A 19,115-nucleotide genomic window follows, 5' to 3' on the forward strand; every position below is an offset into this window, starting at 1 on the left:
CCCCTGCACTGGGCTCTGTGCTGACAGCTCAGATTTCTGTGTCTCCCTCTCTTTCTGCCCCTTCCCCACCCACGCTCTGTCTCTGTCTCTCAAAAATAAATAAACATTAAAAACATTTTTTAAAAAAAGTCTAAGAAGAGATCATTTTAGATGTTAACAAATTTAATATCAACTTATTCAATTTTATTATTTTAGGTCCTTAATTTCCAAAAATAGTTTGTCCTTCCTATGATTTCATCCACATATTCTTTACATTTTTATTTATATTATCATTCATTTGAACTATTAGATAATAAGTATACCTCTGGATATATTTCAGTTATATGAAAATTTTTAAAACAGTGCTGACTCTTTACAACATCTTTAACTTAAAGTTTGTTTTTAAAAAGCAAAGAGGGGGGAGCCTGGGTGGCTCAGTCGGTTAAGCGTCCGACCGGTTCAGGTCACGATCTCGCAGCTTGTGAGTTTGAGCCCCACGTCGGGCTCTGGGCTGATGGCTCAGAGCCTGGAGCCGGCTTCCGATTCTGTGTCTCCCTCTCTCTCTGCCCCTCCCCCGCTCATGCTCTGTCTCTCTCTGTCTCAAAAATAAAAATAAACGTTAAAATAAATAAATAAATAAATAAATAAATAAATAGAATAAAAAGCAAAGAGGGATGCCTGAATGGCTCAGTTAGTTAAGCATCCGACTCTTGTTTTCAGCTCAGGTCACGATCTCATGATCTCATGGTTCATGGCATCGAGCCCCAACTCATCAGAGCCTGCTTGGGATTCTCTCTCTCCCTCTCTCTCTCTGCCCCTTCCCTGCTCGTGTGTGCACACGTGCACATGAGCATGCATTCTCTCTGTCTCTCAAAAATAAAGACTTAAAAAATACAGATAAATAAAAAACAAAGAATATTATTGTCCTACAATAGAAAACCACCGGAAGTTAGACGTCTCGATTTACACGTCTGTATCTTTCATCTTCCCCATTTTGTTTTTCACTGAAATCGCTAAGTAAGCCAACTCATGCCCACCTGCATGGGCATTCTTGCTGGAGACAGTTCAACCCCACAGTGGCATTTTCATACCGAGGTGTGTGAGTCCTCATCAGTTAGCTCGTTTTATCAACTGAGGAGGGTTTTGTTGATCAGTTGGCTTCATGTGGTTGAGTACTGCGTGCCTGTTCTGGGCCCACAAGGGCACAAAGCCGTAAAAATGTGTGATGCTTACAGACAAGTTAAATTAAAAACTGTTCCCATTAGCAAAATACAAATAGGCTAAGACAGTGATTTTTTTTTACAAACTTTAAACCTGACATGGGTTTATGGCAAATTTCCAAGAGTCCTTAAAAGTTATAAAAAGTATAATCAGATAATAACCTGTAGCAGAGTTCTGCTGAGGGAAAAACAGTCAAGTTCTCTCTCGGTGCCTTTGCCTGAGTCAGTTCAACACCTTCTCCCTCCTCGCAGAGATGAGACCTCGTTCCCGGGCAACGAACGACCTCACACACACACAGCAAGGCTGAGGACAGGGCGGGGTGGGGGATGGGGGGCTTTGTGTGGGGCACGCTCGCTATGCTCCAGCCTCCAGCTCCTTCTCAAAAAAAAAAAAAAAAAAAAAAGAAGAAAAGAAAGAAAAAAAAGTTGAAAAACAAAAACAAAAACAAAAGCCCTGTTGTTTTGAGCTGGGTCCTAACGTTGCCATGGATCCAAAGCCAACCCGAGCGCCAGAGTGGATGCCAGAGCTGCTCACGCTGGGCCTGCCCTTCTGGAAGGGAGCACTGGTTTTGAAATGACTGGTTAGAAACCAAATGGATTCATGGAATTTGATGTGGTATAAAAATAATAAAATGTGATACCCATGAAATACAGATACTCCATCACAATTTGCCAAACTGGGGACCTCCTGGACTCTAAGTATTCAAAATTAGCCAATGAGTTCCTTCTGCATTTTTAGACCCTAATCTGTTGGCTCAGAAAGAAATCTCTGTCCCTCCACCCTTTTGCATCAGGAGCTTTCCACGGACAAGGACAGTAACTTTTGTGATAAATTCAGCACAGTAGGTGCTCTGCACGGCACATACATGTGCACAGGCATTTGTGTGATGCGTGTACAAAATCTCATTTACCCAGCAGCCATGCTCTCAGGGGTGCGTCTTGCCCCCTCTTTCACTGAGGCAGAGGAAGGTTAGATCTTGCTCAAGGTTCTCCACAGAGGTAGGACTCAAACCGAGGGAGCTCCACGACAAGGCCCCCACCATCGCCCCATGGCCTCCTGCTGGCTGGTAGCAGTGATCTTCAGACCAGGAAAGGCAATTCATTCTCATCACCTTGACACTTGCATTTACGACCACAGAAGCCTTTTGTCCCTTCTCCCACGTCCCTTTAGAACACAGGCGTCCTATTCTCCCTACGGACATGGGTCACTGTAACGGACCTCGTGAGCAGCTTGGTGGCGGATGGCACTGTCCTTTGTACCAGAGAACAATGTCTCTGTCCAAGGCCTTTCCTCCTTGAAAACTCAAACCAGAATGCCTTTTCCTGCCCCCGGTGCAGACTCAGCTAGGCCTGGGTCTAGTTTCTGAATTAGTTGGTGCTAAGGGTTTGCTGAGTGCACGAAGGGTGGCTGAAGGAAGATGGAGCATCTACGTGATGGGGGAAGACTCTGGCAGAAGCTCTGTGCACCCAAAAGATCCACTAGCCTCTGCGTCCACTCCATCCACTTCCCTCTTGCTGGGAAGCGGACCCCCCTTTCCATGACCACTGACAGAGTGCCCATTCTGGGAACCCTCAGCCAGGGAGCCCTCACCATTAGGTCACACGGGGTGCCTTTGGCATCGAGAGGTGCTGTGGACACACTAGGGTTGGGCCCCCTTCACCCTTTCCCAATTATCCCCAAAGTTTTGCAGACTGAAACGTTGGGCATTTATCAGTAGCGCCATGACCACGAACCAAGTGGATGGCTGTTGGCTATCGATATGGCAAAGCTAGACAAGTCGATTCAGTTGTTCACAGTGGACACCTGTCTTCCAGGGGTCACACCAGCAGTCCCTTTCAGCCCCTGGAAAACACCCATAGTGATGGTTATCCAAAACATCCAACCCTTTGTTGGTACACTGTCTCCCTAAGCTTTTTTATTATTTGGGCAATAGTACATATTCCTTTTATAGTGGGATATTTATATTTACAATGTCTTATTACCTCATGTGATATTGTGATATAATAAGAAATATATGTTTGGTCTTTGTGCCCCCCAGTTCTGAAGCCTTGGAACTCCCTGAGTGATGGGGTGAGGGGGGCATCTTCTGTTGTTCATAACAAGCTCCCTCCAACCACACTCGGGACTATGCTAATAAGGTGGGTGACTCTTTGAGGATGGGGGCTGGACTCTAAAGGAATAGGCCACAGGATCAGCAGGGGGAACTTTTAGCCCCTCTCCCAGCCTCAGGGAGGGGAGGGGAGGGGAGGGGGGCTGGAGATCGACTCAACCACCAGTAGCCAATGAGTTCATTAATCATCCCTACAAAATGGAACCTTCAACCAAACACAAAAGGATGGGGTTCAGAGAACTTCCAGGCCTGTGAACACGTGGAGGTGTGGGGAGGGGGATGCACCCAGAGGGCGGGGAAGCTCTGGGCCCTTCCCACTGCATACCTCGCCCTGTGCACCTCTTCCATTTCTCTGTTCCTGAGTCGTTCTAGCAAAGTACTGAACCCGAGGAGGGGGTCGTGGGAGCCCCCGGTTTATGGGCAGTCAGTCAGAAGTATGTGTGGTCCTGGGCAGTCTTGTGGGACTGAGCCCCTAACCTGTGATGTCTGTGCGAACTCCAGGCAGATTGTGTGAGAACCGAACCGAACGGTAAGACACGCAGCCGTTGTCAGAGAACTGGTCAATGTAGGGAAAAAAACATATATGTGGTGTCAGACATGTTCTATCGGTAAAATACAGATCATAGCACATCAGTTGGCGGATTTTATACATTAAAAAACTGGCTACTGGTTTCAGGCACAGTGCTGTTGTTTTCCTCCATTTTGTCCCTTCTGCTAAGCTTACTCTCTCCATACAATATCTTTAAAATTTTTTATTTTGAAACCATCTTAGCCTGATATAATAGTAAAAAATTAATAAACATTTTAATTTTTATGGTTACCTAGTGCATTGATCTGGGTCCAAGTGGATGTAAAGAATTATGAAAGTACAACAACAAAGTAACTACACAGAGAAATCTCAAGGGCTCCCCAGGGATGAGGGAGAGCAAGCGTCCAAAGGAAGACAGACCGACAAGGACCCTTGCCCAAGGCTGGGCTTGGCTGGCTGCCCAAGCTGGAGCCGGTCCACAGCCCATGGGGCCCTGTGTGTTACTGCCAGCACAAGCATGCAAGACCCTGGCCACTCTCCACCCCGGCCTCGTGCCAGCGCTGCAGGGGGCACCCCGAGGAGGGATGAGGCAGGGTCGTCTCCTCGCCACTCCAAATGAGGGCAGAGAGCCACTCAGGCTCAGGGCGCCCTCTGCGAACACAACCCCTGCGTGAGCGCACCCTCATCCCGGCCTATCTGCATCGCAGCTGTGGACTTGGGAGCACAGAACCAACGCGAACATAAGGCTGTGGCTGCTGATGTGCCCATGAGCAATCTCCGACCCAGAACCGTGGGCCGCCTACCGACATCTCTGAAACAATGACACGCTATGTCCTTAGCTCACAAGCAGGGTAAAATCACAGCGCTCCCCAGTCCTTGACACACCCCTGCGGAGGACAGGTGAACCCAGGCTGCTGGGTAGGTGCACAGAGGACGCTGGGGTGCAAGCCTGAGCTGTGCAGTGACAGTTCCAAGAAGGTGAGGAGACCTCCAGGGCACAGGCAGGCTGAGGAGGGCCGGGGGACACGCAGAGGGGTGGTGAGCTGCTGTGAGCACAAGTTCTACAGCGTCCGTGTCAGAGACCCAGGGCAAAGTAACCACCGGGTCCAGGCCAGGCTGCTGAGTCACCGAGGGCTGTCCTCTCTGGACACGGGGCTGGACACCATCAGATGCTGTAAAGGACACTGAAGCAGGACTGAGACAAAGCGAGACCCGCCCCACAAGGAGCAGGAGGAGAAGCCCCTGCTAAAGCCCTCTCTGCCGAACTCAGCAGGTGCGCAGAGGAGGGCCAGGCCGCGAGCAGCGCACAAACACTGAGGCGGCCAGAGAGGCGGATAATGATGGGCAAGTCCGGCCATTCGTCGACTCAGCATCCATCAGCAGCAACCCACATGCATGGGGACCCCTGGCAACAATTGAGTGCTTCTCTGTTTCTACCTTAAAAGACACAACCGATTCTGTTACTGGTGGTTCTTCTCCAAATGAGAAGGTGCACAGTCCCAGGGCGGTCATTGTGCCCATCTCTGGCTCTATTAATTACCCCCCAAGTTCAGTCAGGGTTCCACTGAAAATTCAGTTACCTAAAGAGGAATGAAATGCTACCCTCCAACAGCTTGTTTGTAAAATAAAAAATAGGAAGGAGAAAGAAGAAAAAGGTTGGTAAATAAACACGTGTGGGTAACAAGCAAACGCTGTGCAAGCTTCTACAGGCCCATTTATGTAACCGGTCACAAGGTCACCATTGACACTCATGGCTTCCTTCTTCAACTACCCATTCCATATGTCCTTGGCCCTCAGCAGGAACCTGTTCTGGATTCCTTATTTTGGTAGGATGACCCAAACCTTCATCCCTGAAGGGCCCGGGTCCTCAATAGTCCTGCTTTATTTTTATTTTTTGGTTGCTGTAGTTTTCCAGTAATCCCTACTGGTGGTCATGGAAGTACTGAGAGATGTCCCAGCAAATGTCCTGTGTCCCCAGTCCTCCCTGCCTCTACTGTGTAGGTAACCAGACTCTCCTCTCTGACTCTCCCCTCCATGATTGGGATCAATTACTCAAGCTAGTGGATTAACCCTTTTTTTGCCTGACAGTTTAGAGGCATAAGGAGCCCAAAGTGGCTAGGTGGCAGTCTCAGCTTCTAATTCAGTGGGACCACTGCTATGACCCCTGAGGAAGCACTCCGCTCTGGAGACAGATCTCCAAACCATCTCAAAGTTGCCAGGACAAGAAACAAAAATTCTGCAAGTAGGTCATGAAGTGCACTAATGAGAGGGACACCTGTACTTCCAACTCTTGATTCCCAGACCTGCACATCCCGGCAATGGGGACACAGCCGCACATAATGGACCCTGATTCCAAGTGTGTATGGCATCCGATAAGATAGAACCCATCCTTTCAGGATGTTACCTCCCTTAACTGACTCTTCAGGAAGCTGTCTCGCCTTTCACTGTCAGCCCCTTCTGAGTTAGTGGACATGGGACAAGACCGGTGAATCTTACGGGCCTGAGCCCATCGCGGCATTTTCCTTGCTGTGGAATCAGTTCCTTGATGATACACAGTGCTGTCCAGAACGCCATTACAGTAGATAAGGCTTTTGTGACGTCATGGGTTTTGGTGCTGGCAGAAACAATACAGTGGAGGGAAGTCAAATCCATACCCAGAACATACATCTATTCCAGTGAGGACAAGTCTCCGCCCCGTCTGTGATGGAAGAGGCCCAGGGTAACCGGCCACCAGGCGCCTGGCGGCTCACCGCAGGGCTCGGTGTTGGCAGACCAGACACCTGGGGGCGGCAGGAGCTGGGGCAGCTTCGGTGAGGGGGAGTCCATGTTGTCGAGCACGCGCACGCCTCCACCCCTGCCACGTGGCCACTCTGTTCACGGGCACATGGAGCAAGCCCTGGCATGGCTGTGGCGAGAGCTGGCTGACACACACGGGGCTGATCATTTTCCTTCTGATTATGAGGAGACCCTTCTGCAGTGCACGCCCGTCGGCGGGCATTGGCTCAGAACACAAATGTGTTCACAGACTGCTCCTCGACAAAGGTCCATCCACACGCCTTCCCCAGGGCCTCCTGTCACCAATTTTCCAATCCTGTTCCTTCCAAGTTGCTGACCAACCAAATCACTAGCAACTGCCCCCAAATGGATACAGATCCACGCTCTGGCCACTGCTCACTCCAGACATAGTGGACAACCACAGGCACGGCTCAAAGTTCTGCCATGAGAGGATTCCTTTACCACTGTCCTTCAGGGTGAGCTTTGAGCGGGGTGCCGCTCTGTATCCATCCAATTCAGGTGGTGCCAGCATGGCACACGCACCCACCTGTGAGCCAGCACAAGCGTCTTTTGTCATAGTCAACAGCTTGTAAAAATACCCCAGGAGGGGCACCTGGGGGGTTCAGTCGGTTAAGCCTCCAACTGTCGATTTCAGCTCAGGTCACGGTCTCAAGGTTTCATGAGTTCAAGCCCACAGTCAGTGCAGAACCTGCTTGGGATTCTCCCTCTCTCTCTCTGCCCTTCCCGTGCTCACTGTCTCTGACTCTCTCAAAATAAATAAATAAACTTAAAAAAAAAATAAAGACAGAAATACCCCAGGAGTCCACAGACATGGATTGAGAAAAAGGAGGCAATGCAACAGGACTTGGTGTCCAAGGACTCAGAGCCACCTGCTCATGCCTCCTAGACATTTCCATTCGATAATACGCTACTGTTACACACACCCAGACTTATGGCGACGTGGATCAGACAGCACTTGAGCTGCATGGTTTCCTGATGTCCCAGGGTTAGGTGTTCAGTCTCCACTGAGGTCTAACAGCAAACCAGAAGCTGTTCTTTTTTTCTTTTTTAAAATTGTTTTAATGTTTGTTTGTTTTTGAGAGAGAAAGAGAGAGAAAGAAAGAGAGAGAGAGGCAGACTGCAAGTGGGGGAGGGGCAGAGAGAGGGAGACACAGAATCCAAAGCAGGCTCCAGGCTCCGAGCTGTCTGCACAGAGCCTGATGCGGGGCTCGAACTCATGAACGTCAAGATCATGACCTGAGCCGAAGTCCGACGCTCAACCGACTGAACCAGCCAAGTGCCCCTGAGAAGCTGTTCTCAAAATGGGAATAGCTAGCTGCCAAACAAGACACAGACTTGCTTCAAAATCCTAGAAGGACCCTCCTATCAGCGCTTGCCAGAGGGTCCGTACTGCGTCCACATGTGCCAGAGACACTTCAAATATCATCAGATCTGCAGGATCCTCTGAACCAATGGTAACACAGCTTGGCCTGCAGCCTAAACTTGCTCTGGTCCCCACCGGAAATGCCAGCCTCATGGATGGAAGTAGCACACGCACATGTAGTATATGTCATGTCTAAAGCCCCCAAACCTCAACCAAATGTTATGCCTCTTTTCCCAGCAGGTGGTGCCTGGGGGTTCTCCAACACGCTCCAGAGCACTGACACCACCCCTGGAACTTCACTGAGGTGGTGGCCCCTAAAGATTTGGGGGCCTTCTCTCCCCCCGTCCAGTTTGCAGATGTCTTACGAAGGCATCAGACCCAGTCAGCGTCCTGTCTTCAGTAGAGTGGGCCAGTGTGCTGCTGGTCAAGGTCTCCGTAGACAATACTCTGGCATTGAGCAGGAGAGCGGATGTATCCCTGAGGCAATGCTGTGAGGGTCTGCCTGCAGCCTGCCAGGTAAAAGCAAACTATTTCTGGTGGGTCTTAACATTGGTTTTGAGTAACAGATGCCCAGTGCCAGGGCCTGTGATGATCTTCTCCAGGAGAGATGTTGCATCTGGCACAGCAGCTGAAGCCACCAGCTGACCACATTTGCGACAGTCCCCATTCTCCCTAATCCACACGCCGTCTGCACAGGCCAAACTGGCAAGTGAAATGGGTTTGTGCTTAGTATCACCACCCCTTCTTATGTCAATTCTTTGAGAACGGCATTCATCTCTGAATTCTCCCAGGGGTGCAGTGTTTCTCAGTTTACTGTCACGATAAGAAGGGGAAGTTCTAGGAATGTTCCCCTAGCTTTGCCTGTCATAATGGTCCTCAGCTGGTATGTAAGAGTGCCAGTGAGGGGATTCTGCCAGTGGCCAACTATGTCTGTTTCGATTATACTTTCAGGTGCACCTCCTGGGCCCACTGTGAGCTGGTCTAGTTAAGACTCTATCACCTGACCACCACAAATTCCTACATGGACTAGTGGGCCATGGTGCCATTTTGTTGCCCCAGGAATTAGGACCAACTCAGAGCCCATATCTCATAACCCGTGGAGAGGTCTAAGTGTTTCCTTTCAGATCTAAATGTTTTCACTATGTGGTCACATTTGGGAGTAGCTGCAGGTCCCTTGGGGAGGGTATAAATGAAGGTTCTTAATGTGTACTGGCAATAAGTACAAGGGCCTTGTCTCAAGGGAACCTGGCCTCACCTTCAATCAAGAGACTCGGGGTCCAACCCAACTTAAGTCTGGAAACTTGGGAGACAGGCTGCGATTCTCCACACTGGTGATTCAAGTCAGATTTTGATTACCAGACCTGGAGTTTTTCCTGTCGTGTGGGTTAAGGACTGCTTGAGTAGGCTGTGCATCTGTCTCATTCCCAGGGACACTGTAATCAGACAACCACTGCCAAAGATCTCCATGGACCAAAGCATTCTGACTACTGGTATGCCCCTCTGCCATCACCCCACTGAGATTCAGGAAGCCTGTCCCAAAGGCACCATCTCACATGGTCATCTGTAGGCTATGAAGAGCTTCCTACGTGTTCTACTCAAGAGCATAATTCTCATTGCTTTAGTGCAGGGCTCTCCTGTGGAATGCAGGGGTAGGGACTAGATGTGCAGGTCACATGTGACTAGACCAGGGGTCCAGTCCAATGAGATGAGACCCCAAGTTGGGGAATTGGGAGAGGGGGCCAGGGTCATCTGGAAGTGTGAAGGCCAAGGAGGAACCGTGGGCCCCAGACAACCTTGTGGATGAGGGCCATGAGCATCCCTCTCCCAGGATGGTTTTTATTTGCCCTAAGTAGCTCCTCTGTCAAGAGGTGGTGCTGACAGCTGGTGAGGTCACATGCACCCTCCCCTGTTCTTGTGAAGTCTTGTGTTTGTGAGGTCCTGTGGGTGGGTACAGGGTGCCACCCCGGGGGCCCCATAGCACTTGAAAGCCCCTCTCATCCAGAGGGTGGAACCTCTCTCAGCCTGTGAGCCCTGGCACCCCTCTCCCCCAACTCTGCTCCCACAGAGCCTGAAACACAGTAGGCACAAGTCCCACTTGGCTGTCCCAGGAGGCTGTGCCGTGTGTATCCAGAGGGCAGGCCCCTTGCTTGGGCATCCAGTAGCTGAATGAATAGATTCCAAACTCCTTTTTTCTCTGCAGGAGTGGGCTGAAGCTGTTCTGTGTACACTGAAGGGTGAACACAGGGTGAACCCGTGCCTAGTGCCTGGCACACACCACCCAGTGCCCCTGCTTTACAGAACACACATGCATGTGACCCTTCACCAGGCATCAACCTGTGGGGCAGCCGAGGACATAGGATCAAACCACACCACTCAGATCCTACCTCATGCAGGTGTGGGTGCAGGCTGGGGGTCTAGGACGGGACAGCTCAAGCCCCAAGGCTCGCAGCTCAGTGCTGTTTCCAGGACATACTTCCAGGTATCGAATAGTCAAGAATTTCCTGGTAAAACAGATGACAACAAAACAGCTGTGACCACGGACATCTTGCATCCTGATCCTTCGAACGTGGCGGCTGTGAGCCCGAGTCAGCAGAAGGGCCCTGATTCTGATTCAGATGTCCTTTGAGGAGTTTGAGGCCACTGCTTTCTGTGTAATTTGGCTAAAGGAGTGGCTGCCTTTGGGGTTCCACTTGGAAACAGCTCAGGAAGGGTACAGCTGAGGACGGCAGGGGGTCTGGACCCGCTTTCCTGTGGCCGCTGTGAGGCCCCAGCGAGGGGAGCACCAGCAGCACCTCTCTGCAAAACAGAGGCTGACAGTCTGTGAGGTCGCGCCAGGGTGAGGGAGGAGGCCTTGGGGTGCACCTGGCAAGTGTCCTCCATCACATTAAATGAGGCTGTTCCCCTCAAATATCAGGGATCTGCTTTGCCATGTGTTTCTGGAGCAGCCCTTCTCAGCAGGGTGGCGGGGGGGGTTGCTGTCCAGGCGGCCTTGGGGTGGCCAGGGCGAGTGGGGGCGAGCAGGGGGAAGGCTGGGAGGCAGCAGACGGCGCAGGGGCCTCTCCGCTGGAAAGCAGCCCGCGGGCCCTTCGTCCTTGTGTTCAGCCTGTCCTTGGAAGCGCCACGGTCTTGGCTGCACATTTGCTTTGTTTGAATCAATTACTCGGTCTCTCTCCTCGCCCCACCCCCAACCTTGCCTTTAGAGGAACATCAGTATTCATGTATAAATTAAAAAATAGCACAAAAAGCTGACTCTCTACTTCCTGCCCCACGGGCCATTTTCTTCCTTGGCCCAAGCGCAGTCCTGGCTCCCCAGCGAGTCCCCGGGTGGCCGCCGGTCAAAGCGGCCCTGTGTGCGGGCCTGGCCGCCAGCTGCCCCCACCCCCACCCACCGCCCCCATTGGCTGCCCGGGCCTGCAGCGCCGCGCCCCACCGCCCGGGAGGAATAAGAGGCGCCCCACAACACTCCTGCCACTCTGGACGCCACAGCCAGGAGGTGACAGGAGCGGCCACCAGGAGCCACTGACGTGAGGACACTCAGGGAGAACCTGAGGGAACCGAGAGGGTGGGGTGGGGTGGGAACTAGGTGTAGGTTGGAAAGCCCTTTGCGGATGATTGGCAGCACTTCATACATGGGGAGCTTTTTTTCTTTTTAAATTTAAATGCAAGTTAGTTAACATCCAGTGTGGTCTTGGTTTCAGGAGCAGAACCCAGAGATTCATCTCTGACATATGACGCCCAGTGCTCATCCCTAAAAGTGCCCTCCTTAACCCCCATCCCCCACTTAACCCCCCACCCCCACCCCTCCGCCACCCCCACCGTCATCAACCCTCAGAACCCTCAGTTCTCTGTATTTAAGAGCCTCTTATGGTTTGCCATAAGTCTCTGTTTTTATCTTAGTTTTCCTTCCCTTATTACTGCTTTGTGGACATGAATGCGTCAACTCTAGGCAGCTAGAGGTTCACTCTGCCTGAGTTTTACACCACAAATCAGAGAACCCTCAAGGACAGTGGCTCGAGGTGGCTGCTGACATTTCCGCAAAGGTACTAACAAACGTTGCTTCTTCCCTAACTCTCTGAAGAGCAGGGTTTCTGCTGAGCATGACTGGCAAGCAGAGTGAGGTCAGCCCTACTCAGAAGCAAATGCTTTCCTTTCCTGTTGCTTGAGTCCTGGGTTTGCAACCGCTTCTCAGTTTTCCCTCAACAAGGAAATGCCAGGGTCCCCCTGGACACCACCCAGAAATTACATGACAATTGGGAGGTCTTTACAAGTAAATTACAATCTGGGTCAAAGAGTTTTTGTGGGTTTAATTTCTTCAGTCTTAGAATTTCTCAGGGAGGTAGGCCGCTTCCCTGGGGGGCGGGGGGAGCCCCTCACCACATCCTGTGTGTTGTGTCCTTCCAAAAGGAGTTAAAGCCCAGACGCCCTCTTGCTTTCCACATAAAAAGATCAATGCAGGAATAAGAGGCAAATTAATGCAAGAATAACATTCACGGAACTAAGTGGAAAGGAAATATGGATATTTGATTTCCATTTCTCTTAAAAGATAAGCTTTAAACCATCCATTGTTTCTTAGCAAAGGGAAGAATTTAAAAGGAAAAAAAAATTTAGTGTGGTTATGAAGAAAATTACGTTATATGGAGTTTTCAAACATATGCAATATGTTTTATGCCTTTCCTTCAAAAAAATCCCACTAGGGGTGCCTGCGTGGCTCAGTTGGTTGAGTGTTCAGCTCAGCTCAGGTCGTGATCTAATGGTTCATGAGTTCAAGCCCTGCACTGGGCTCCAAGACGACAGCGCAGAGCCTGCTTGGGATTCTCTCTTTGTCCCTCTCTCTTTGCGCCTCCCTTGCTTGCATTCTCTCTCTCTCAAAATAAATAAATAAACTTAAAAAAAAAATCCCACTAGTCATACTTCACAAAAAAATAATTTAAGCTCTCCTTCCCTGACGTATCACAGACTTTGTGAAGTATCAGAATGATGCAAAAGTTTCTTGGGTTTCTTGTTTTGTTTCCAAAAAAGAAAACCTGAATGTAAAGGATAGGAAAGAATGAAATGTTAAAAGATTTTAATCTATCTGAATTGTTCTATCTATGTGTGATAGAGCTGACTTTTAGGGACTGTAGGGCAAAACAAAGGATACTGATTATTAATAGGGTGACTTTAGCAAAGATGAGGTCAAGACAAAAATCCTCAATCCTTTCTCTCTGAGAAATCAGAAATAAATAAAATTTTAAAAATTTCTTCCAGTTTATTTTCTAGATATAAGTGACATGTCCAACACGGGAATGATTTTTCCACAATTAGATGTAGTTCTCAGATCTATTTTGTTTGTTTGTTTTTTGATGGGGGACATTTTAATCAACAGAAATCTGAATTTAAAAGTCACAGATAATTTCAAATAATGATCTAGAAATTGAATATAATCTACCCGGCAGACAGATGTGGAGGCTTCTCCCTCTGGGACCTGGGGGGAGGGGTTACTCATCAGACCTGCCCCCCGCCCCCCTAAGTACCCCCAGAGCTGTAGGCCCGAGTCTCAGATCTATTTTGAACTGTCATAGAGCAAAGATTTTGTCCTGGTCGGAACTCAAGGCCATAGGTTGGTAAATTTCTCTGGCTGAGTGTCTCAGTTTTTGAAACAATCGACAAATTGTCCTCTGTAAAATGTACCTAATTCCCAGGATTAAACAGATATATCCTGCTTGCAGGCCACGGTCTGAGGTACATGTGGTGAATGAAGTAGGAAGTTTCATACTCTGATACCTGCAGAGAAACAGCAGCTCCCGCCACTGCGGGGGCGGGGAATGCTAGTGCCCGGCTGTGGCTCAGCCTCCTGCCCCATTTGTGCATCCCTGCCTCAGAGCCAGCCTCACTCTCTATGGCTTTATAATATATTTTTGTTTCTGGTTGGTCTTTGCGGATCTTTCATTGATCTTTTTCAAAAATGTTTGTGGCAATTCTGCCATGTTCGTTTTTCCAGTTCAGTTTTGCAGCTTTTTGGTCATGTTCCTCACCCATCAAAAAAAAAATAAATAAATCTCTTAAAGATTTTTATTTAAAGTGAGTTAAATTTATATATTATTAGAAAGGAAAGTTCCTGCATTTTTATGATCTTTAGAATCATTTGCAAGAAACTGCATTTTTCTTGCTCAACTTATTCTCAAGTAATATGTGTGTGTTGCTTTATGAGTTTATGAATAGGATTTTTCTACCATGTTTTCTAATTGTTTATTGGTAGAATACAGGAATACTACTGATTTTTGTAGCTTCATTTTGCCCCTGGCCACCTTACTTCCTTCTAGATAATTCTAACAGCTTGCAGTCAGTGCTCTGCTCCCCTGTACTGTGTCACTTCATCTTGGAGCCCTGCAAGGGCAGAGGGTGGCCTACTGGGAAGGAAGCAGGAATCGACCCCCAGGCTCCCTCACTCCTGCACTACAGTCTTTTTGCTGAAGTTTCCCATTGGCCAAACCCAACCAGAAGCCAGAGGCCACGGGGACAGTGAAGGGAAGGGAGGGCAGGAGTGGCTCTGAGAGGCAGACGGGACAACTGCTCTCAGCCTGCAGGGGAGATGAGCCAAGGCCAGTCCAGCCCCTCCTCTGGTGCAGGGGAGATGAGCCAAGGCCAGTCCAGCCCCTCCTCTGGGTTGAGGTCCGTAGAGCGAACGCATTAACTGTTCTGTGTGCAAACAAGGCAAAAAGCATGAGAAGGAATCTTTCCTTTGTGGACCCCTAGGATGTCTGAGCTGGAGAAGGCCATGGTGGCCCTCATTGATGTTTTCCATCAATATTCCGGAAGGGAGGGCGACAAGCACAAGCTGAAGAAATCTGAACTCAAGGAGCTCATCAACAATGAGCTTTCCCATTTTTTAGAGGTGAGTCTTGCTTTTTAAAAACGACAGTTTGCCATTTTTTTCTCCACTTAGAAAACCACCTGGACACTTCCTCTTTTGAGCTTCCCTGAAAGTGATTCCAGTTACATTTCAGGACTCCTAGGATGCTTCTGAAAACTTGTTTGTGCAACTGAACCCTCACTAGAGAGGCTAGCTTAGATGACCCCGCTGTTTTCATTTTCATCTGTTTTGTGTATAGTAGGAACAGCAAGGAAAAACTGCTATTTCAAAGGCAAAAGCACAGGTTCCAAATAATGCTGACTCTTATATGAAAAAATCTAAGGATTTACAGCAATAATGACAGAATGGGATGAAAAATATACTCATGACTTATCATGGGCCACAATTAACATACAAGAAAGATGTTAAAGATAGGCTCTTGATTTGAGGAAAGGACTGTTTTTGCTTTAGCTACAGGTTTAGCATCTGCCAGAGGATGCCATTCACTCAGCAAACATGACTGAGCAAGCACTATGTTTGCCACTGGGAGAGACACAAGCCCGAGGACACGGCCTCCGCGTCTGGGGCACCCAACCTGGCACGTCAATGAATGGCCACAGCCTACTTGACTGACGGCATGAGAAGGGCCCTGTGCCCTCTGGAGGCTATAGGGCTTTTCAGGGGGATCCATGGAGTAAAAGACCCTAATTTAGGAAGCTTCGTGAGTGGTCCCGATAAACCGGTGGTGGAAGTAGGTCCAGATACCTATCCTGGACTCACTTCCCTGCCCACAATCTCCACTGCCTGAGGGTCAGTCACCCATTGTCTCCACTGCATACCAGTCTCATACCCTCGAGGCACTGAACTGCAATCCACCTGGCACCTGACCTTCCTTTAGTGTCCAGAACCAAGTTCACCGAAGTGACCAATCACACACACAGGAAATGGCCAAACAATGAACCAGGGCACTAAGGTCTGACCAAGAGCTAATTCCGGGGAAGATGCCAGAGCACCAGGACACGGCCCAGCTGCACGGTGACAAAGAGCCCCCCTCCGGAGCCAGCTGAGCCTCTCAGTGCATGATGAGCCCCAGGGTCCAGCAGCAAGGCTGGCGGGTTCTCCTGTCCACGCCCCGACCCAACTCTCCATCGCTGTGAATGGCACCGCCAGGTCAGAGGAGGCGCCTGTGCGCTTAGGGGTAGGGGGCATCTTCTGGGGCCGATTTCAAGACTCGTTTTCTCAGGCATGCAAGTTCAAGTGGCAGCTGGCCACCTGCACATTCAGTTCTCCCACCAGTTCCACCTTCTAACAATCAAAAGTCCCAGTTTCTTCTGTAACAAGGATTGTTCTAAGGATGAAATGAGATAGTGTTGGTCAAGTACCGAACATACAGTGAAAGTACTTACCAATAATTATTAATTTTATAACAGGAAAAACTTAGCATGTGGGAACCACAATTTATAAAAGATAAATAGTTCATGGCAAGCACATCAAGATGTCATGAACATCTGTTGGCCTAGTTTTGTCAGGGTAATTCCAGGCTGGAGGCAAATCTATGATGGGATTGAAAGAGTGTACTGCTCCCCTCTGTCTGAGGCAGATGTTTCCAGGTCCCATCCAACCCCACTGGAACCAGTCCTTCACGTTTTTATATCCAGCCAGCTACACGTGACTGCTTCCGGGCAGGCTGTCTTGCTCCGGGGCCCGGCCATTCCGAACCAGCGCACTTATGCTCTTTGCTCTTCGTGCCCCGCCGTTCCCACCACGTGTGTAGCCCTGCACAGCGTTGGCTCCTCTCACACCACTTACTGGGTTTCAGGGTTGGGCAGCAGAGTCATCGGAAAAGTCCCATGATGCCAGAAAGCAACTCAAATGGCAAAAAGAACACAAGGAGTTAACAAATAAGGACTTCCACACGCAGAAACAGTGAAAACCTTGGGCGGAACCAAAAGTTCATTTTTTCTTCCAAGATGTTTGCTTACAACACGCTCGGGATTATTTAGAACGTGTGTTTTAAGTATAGTGGAGCACAAGCTGCAGTTTTTCGAACCTGGTTGTTCCATTTAGTCTTTTCAAGTAGCCTGGGGCCCAGCAGACTCAAAGTAAGGTGGAAGAGAAGGCCCGGACCCCCAGAGACTTCTGCCCAGCCAAGAGCCCCCTGGTCACAGGAAAAAGCTTTCTGGTATTTTGCATTTTACATCTTAAGTTGCTTCTGATACAAATTATTAAGGTGAGCCAACGATTAATCATGTTTTGATGGCTCTAAACTTCATTTAAAAACAAGATGGGCAATGTCTCTTCTATCTCCTAGGAAATCAAGGAGCAGGAGGTGGTGGACAAAGTCATGGAAACTCTGGACAATGATGGAGACGGCGAATGTGATTTCCAGGAATTTATGGCCTTCGTCGCCATGGTTACCACTGCCTGCCACGAGTTCTTCGAACACGAGTGAAGCGGAGAGAGCTGTTCCTGTGGCAGAGACGAAGGTCACACAAGGACGCAGAGGGCAAGGGCTTGCAGGCTAGTAGGAGCTGAGCTTTCCAGCCGTGTTGTAGCTAACTAGGAAGCTTGATTCGCTTTGTCAATGACAAATTGAAAACCTCTTTCCAAGGGCCGTCTTCCAATGGCCCCCGTCACTATCCCTGCCCCGTTAGGCACACGTGTTAGCTGACTGGCCCCAGGGACTCGGTCACGACCGCTTAGGAGAGTGGGTTCTCGGTCACGGAGCGTGTGCTCCGCCCGCCGTCACGGCTGCGGAGAACCCTAACCCAGAAAGATCAAACCGGAACCAAAAACGACTCTGGACGCTGGTGGCTTCCTTAAGTCTCCACCATTGCCAAACACACAAAGTTTTGCCCACCATCCTTTGAAAAGGCTGCCCTCCCTTAAATCTGTTCTCATCGGCGCACAGGAATGTGCGCGGGGCACATCGTGGCGGCGCGGTGACAGCGATGAGCTGTGGTGAGCTGTGACCCCGGGGAAATACTCAATACTAACGGTCCTAAAGGAGGAACATGTCTCCCAAGCCACCAAGTACTGGCATTTTAATTGTGACCGCAACTGCGGGTCACAGTTCCACACTCAGCGCAACTCCCCTGAGAGGCTCACAGCTCGCTGGGTCTGTGGGGGGACGCGTGAGCGGCAGGGGGAGCACCGCCCGCCCGAGCGGGGTTCCGCTCCCGTCTCGGGAGACAGGCGTTGTGCAAGTAACTCTCTTTGCTTGGCCTCCTCTCCTGTCCCTAAGGCGGTGGCTTCCTAAAGGGACGTGTCCGGTCTGTTGGGGTCATTCCCCGCTTGTCTGTGCCCGGCCGGGGTCTGCCCACGGCTGTTGGGAGAGTCAGTGCGTGTGCAAAGCTGAACTTTATGCTTGGGTATCCACGAATGCAAATGTGTTCTAAATATTAACAATCACTTCCAGGAAAATTCAAATTAACCTCATCCACCCCTTATTCTGCTGCTTTTTTTTAAGTGCACAGACTTGGAAATTCATAAACCAATTGATTGCTTGTATTTGCATTAAATAAAAAGAGTCCTGTAACAATCCTCCGTAGCCCTTAAACACGAAACCAAGTGAAATACCTGCAAACCTGGAAAGAGGAGTGAAGTCAATGGCCTGGCATCATCGTCACCGCAGACGCTGCACTCCCCAAAGTCAGGGCAGGTGCACAGGGCCAGGGACACTGGATGGGCGTGAGGTGGGTAGGGGTGTGGTGTGAAGGGAAGCGGCATAGATGGGGCAGGGTGCAGAGGGGTGAGAAGGTGCCTGGAGCAGTGTGATGAGGAAGGGAGGGGGTGGAAAGGAGTGGTGAGATGGAGGTGAGGCAGGGTGAGGAGGAGGGGTGATGCAGGGTGAGGGGGGCGGGGGGGGTCTGGGTGGAGTGGGGTGGTAAGAGGGTTGAGGAGGAGACACCAAGAGAGGGGTGGTGTGCGGTGAGGTGGGGGTGAGGAGGAGGGGTGAGGAGAGGGGAGGCAGGCGTGGTGAAGAGGGGTGTGAAGAGAGGGGTGAGGAGGTACCTGGTGAGGTGGGGGTTAGGGTTAGGGTTGGGGCCGGGGCGAGGGAGAGGGGAAGCAGGAGTGGTGAGGAGGGGTGTGATGAGGTAGGGGTGAGGGTGAGGGCTGAGGTGGGGGTGAGGAGGGCGGCTGAGGGGTAGGGCAGCACCAGGTGGGACAACCCCCGGCCACGGGCTCCTGCCAGGAACTTCCAGCCTGGTTGGCGTCGGGGTGGCCTCCCCCGGACTAATCTACTAATGGGCTAGTCCTCGGAAGCCGAGCTGTGATTGGTCTG

At 50.2% G+C, this 19,115-nt stretch overlaps 1 protein-coding gene across 1 annotated transcript; it reads left to right on the forward strand.

The window, feature by feature from the left end:
* Positions 1-11,299: 11,299 nt before the first annotated feature.
* Positions 11,300-18,371, forward strand: S100B (S100 calcium binding protein B). The gene is made up of 3 exons (XM_049627659.1): positions 11,300-11,522; positions 14,734-14,872; positions 17,142-18,371. The coding sequence occupies exons 2-3, from the start codon at positions 14,735-14,737 to the stop codon at positions 17,280-17,282; spliced, it is 279 nt and encodes a 92-aa protein (XP_049483616.1). The 5' UTR covers positions 11,300-11,522; position 14,734; the 3' UTR covers positions 17,283-18,371.
* Positions 18,372-19,115: the final 744 nt, after the last annotated feature.

The sequence above is a fragment of the Panthera uncia genome, chromosome C2, assembly GCF_023721935.1.
Source record: "Panthera uncia isolate 11264 chromosome C2, Puncia_PCG_1.0, whole genome shotgun sequence".
Taxonomy (NCBI): Eukaryota; Metazoa; Chordata; class Mammalia; order Carnivora; family Felidae; genus Panthera; species Panthera uncia.

What these genes read in the sequence shown, in the direction of transcription:
- S100B (XM_049627659.1), top strand. Translation starts at nt 14,735, where the DNA reads ATGTCTGAGCTGGAGAAGGCCATGGTGGCCCTCATTGATGTTTTCCAT. An exon ending in AGCTTTCCCATTTTTTAGAG is followed by an intron (nt 14,873 to 17,141) that starts GTGAGTCTTGCT and finishes TCTATCTCCTAG; the next exon opens with GAAATCAAGGAGCAGGAGGT.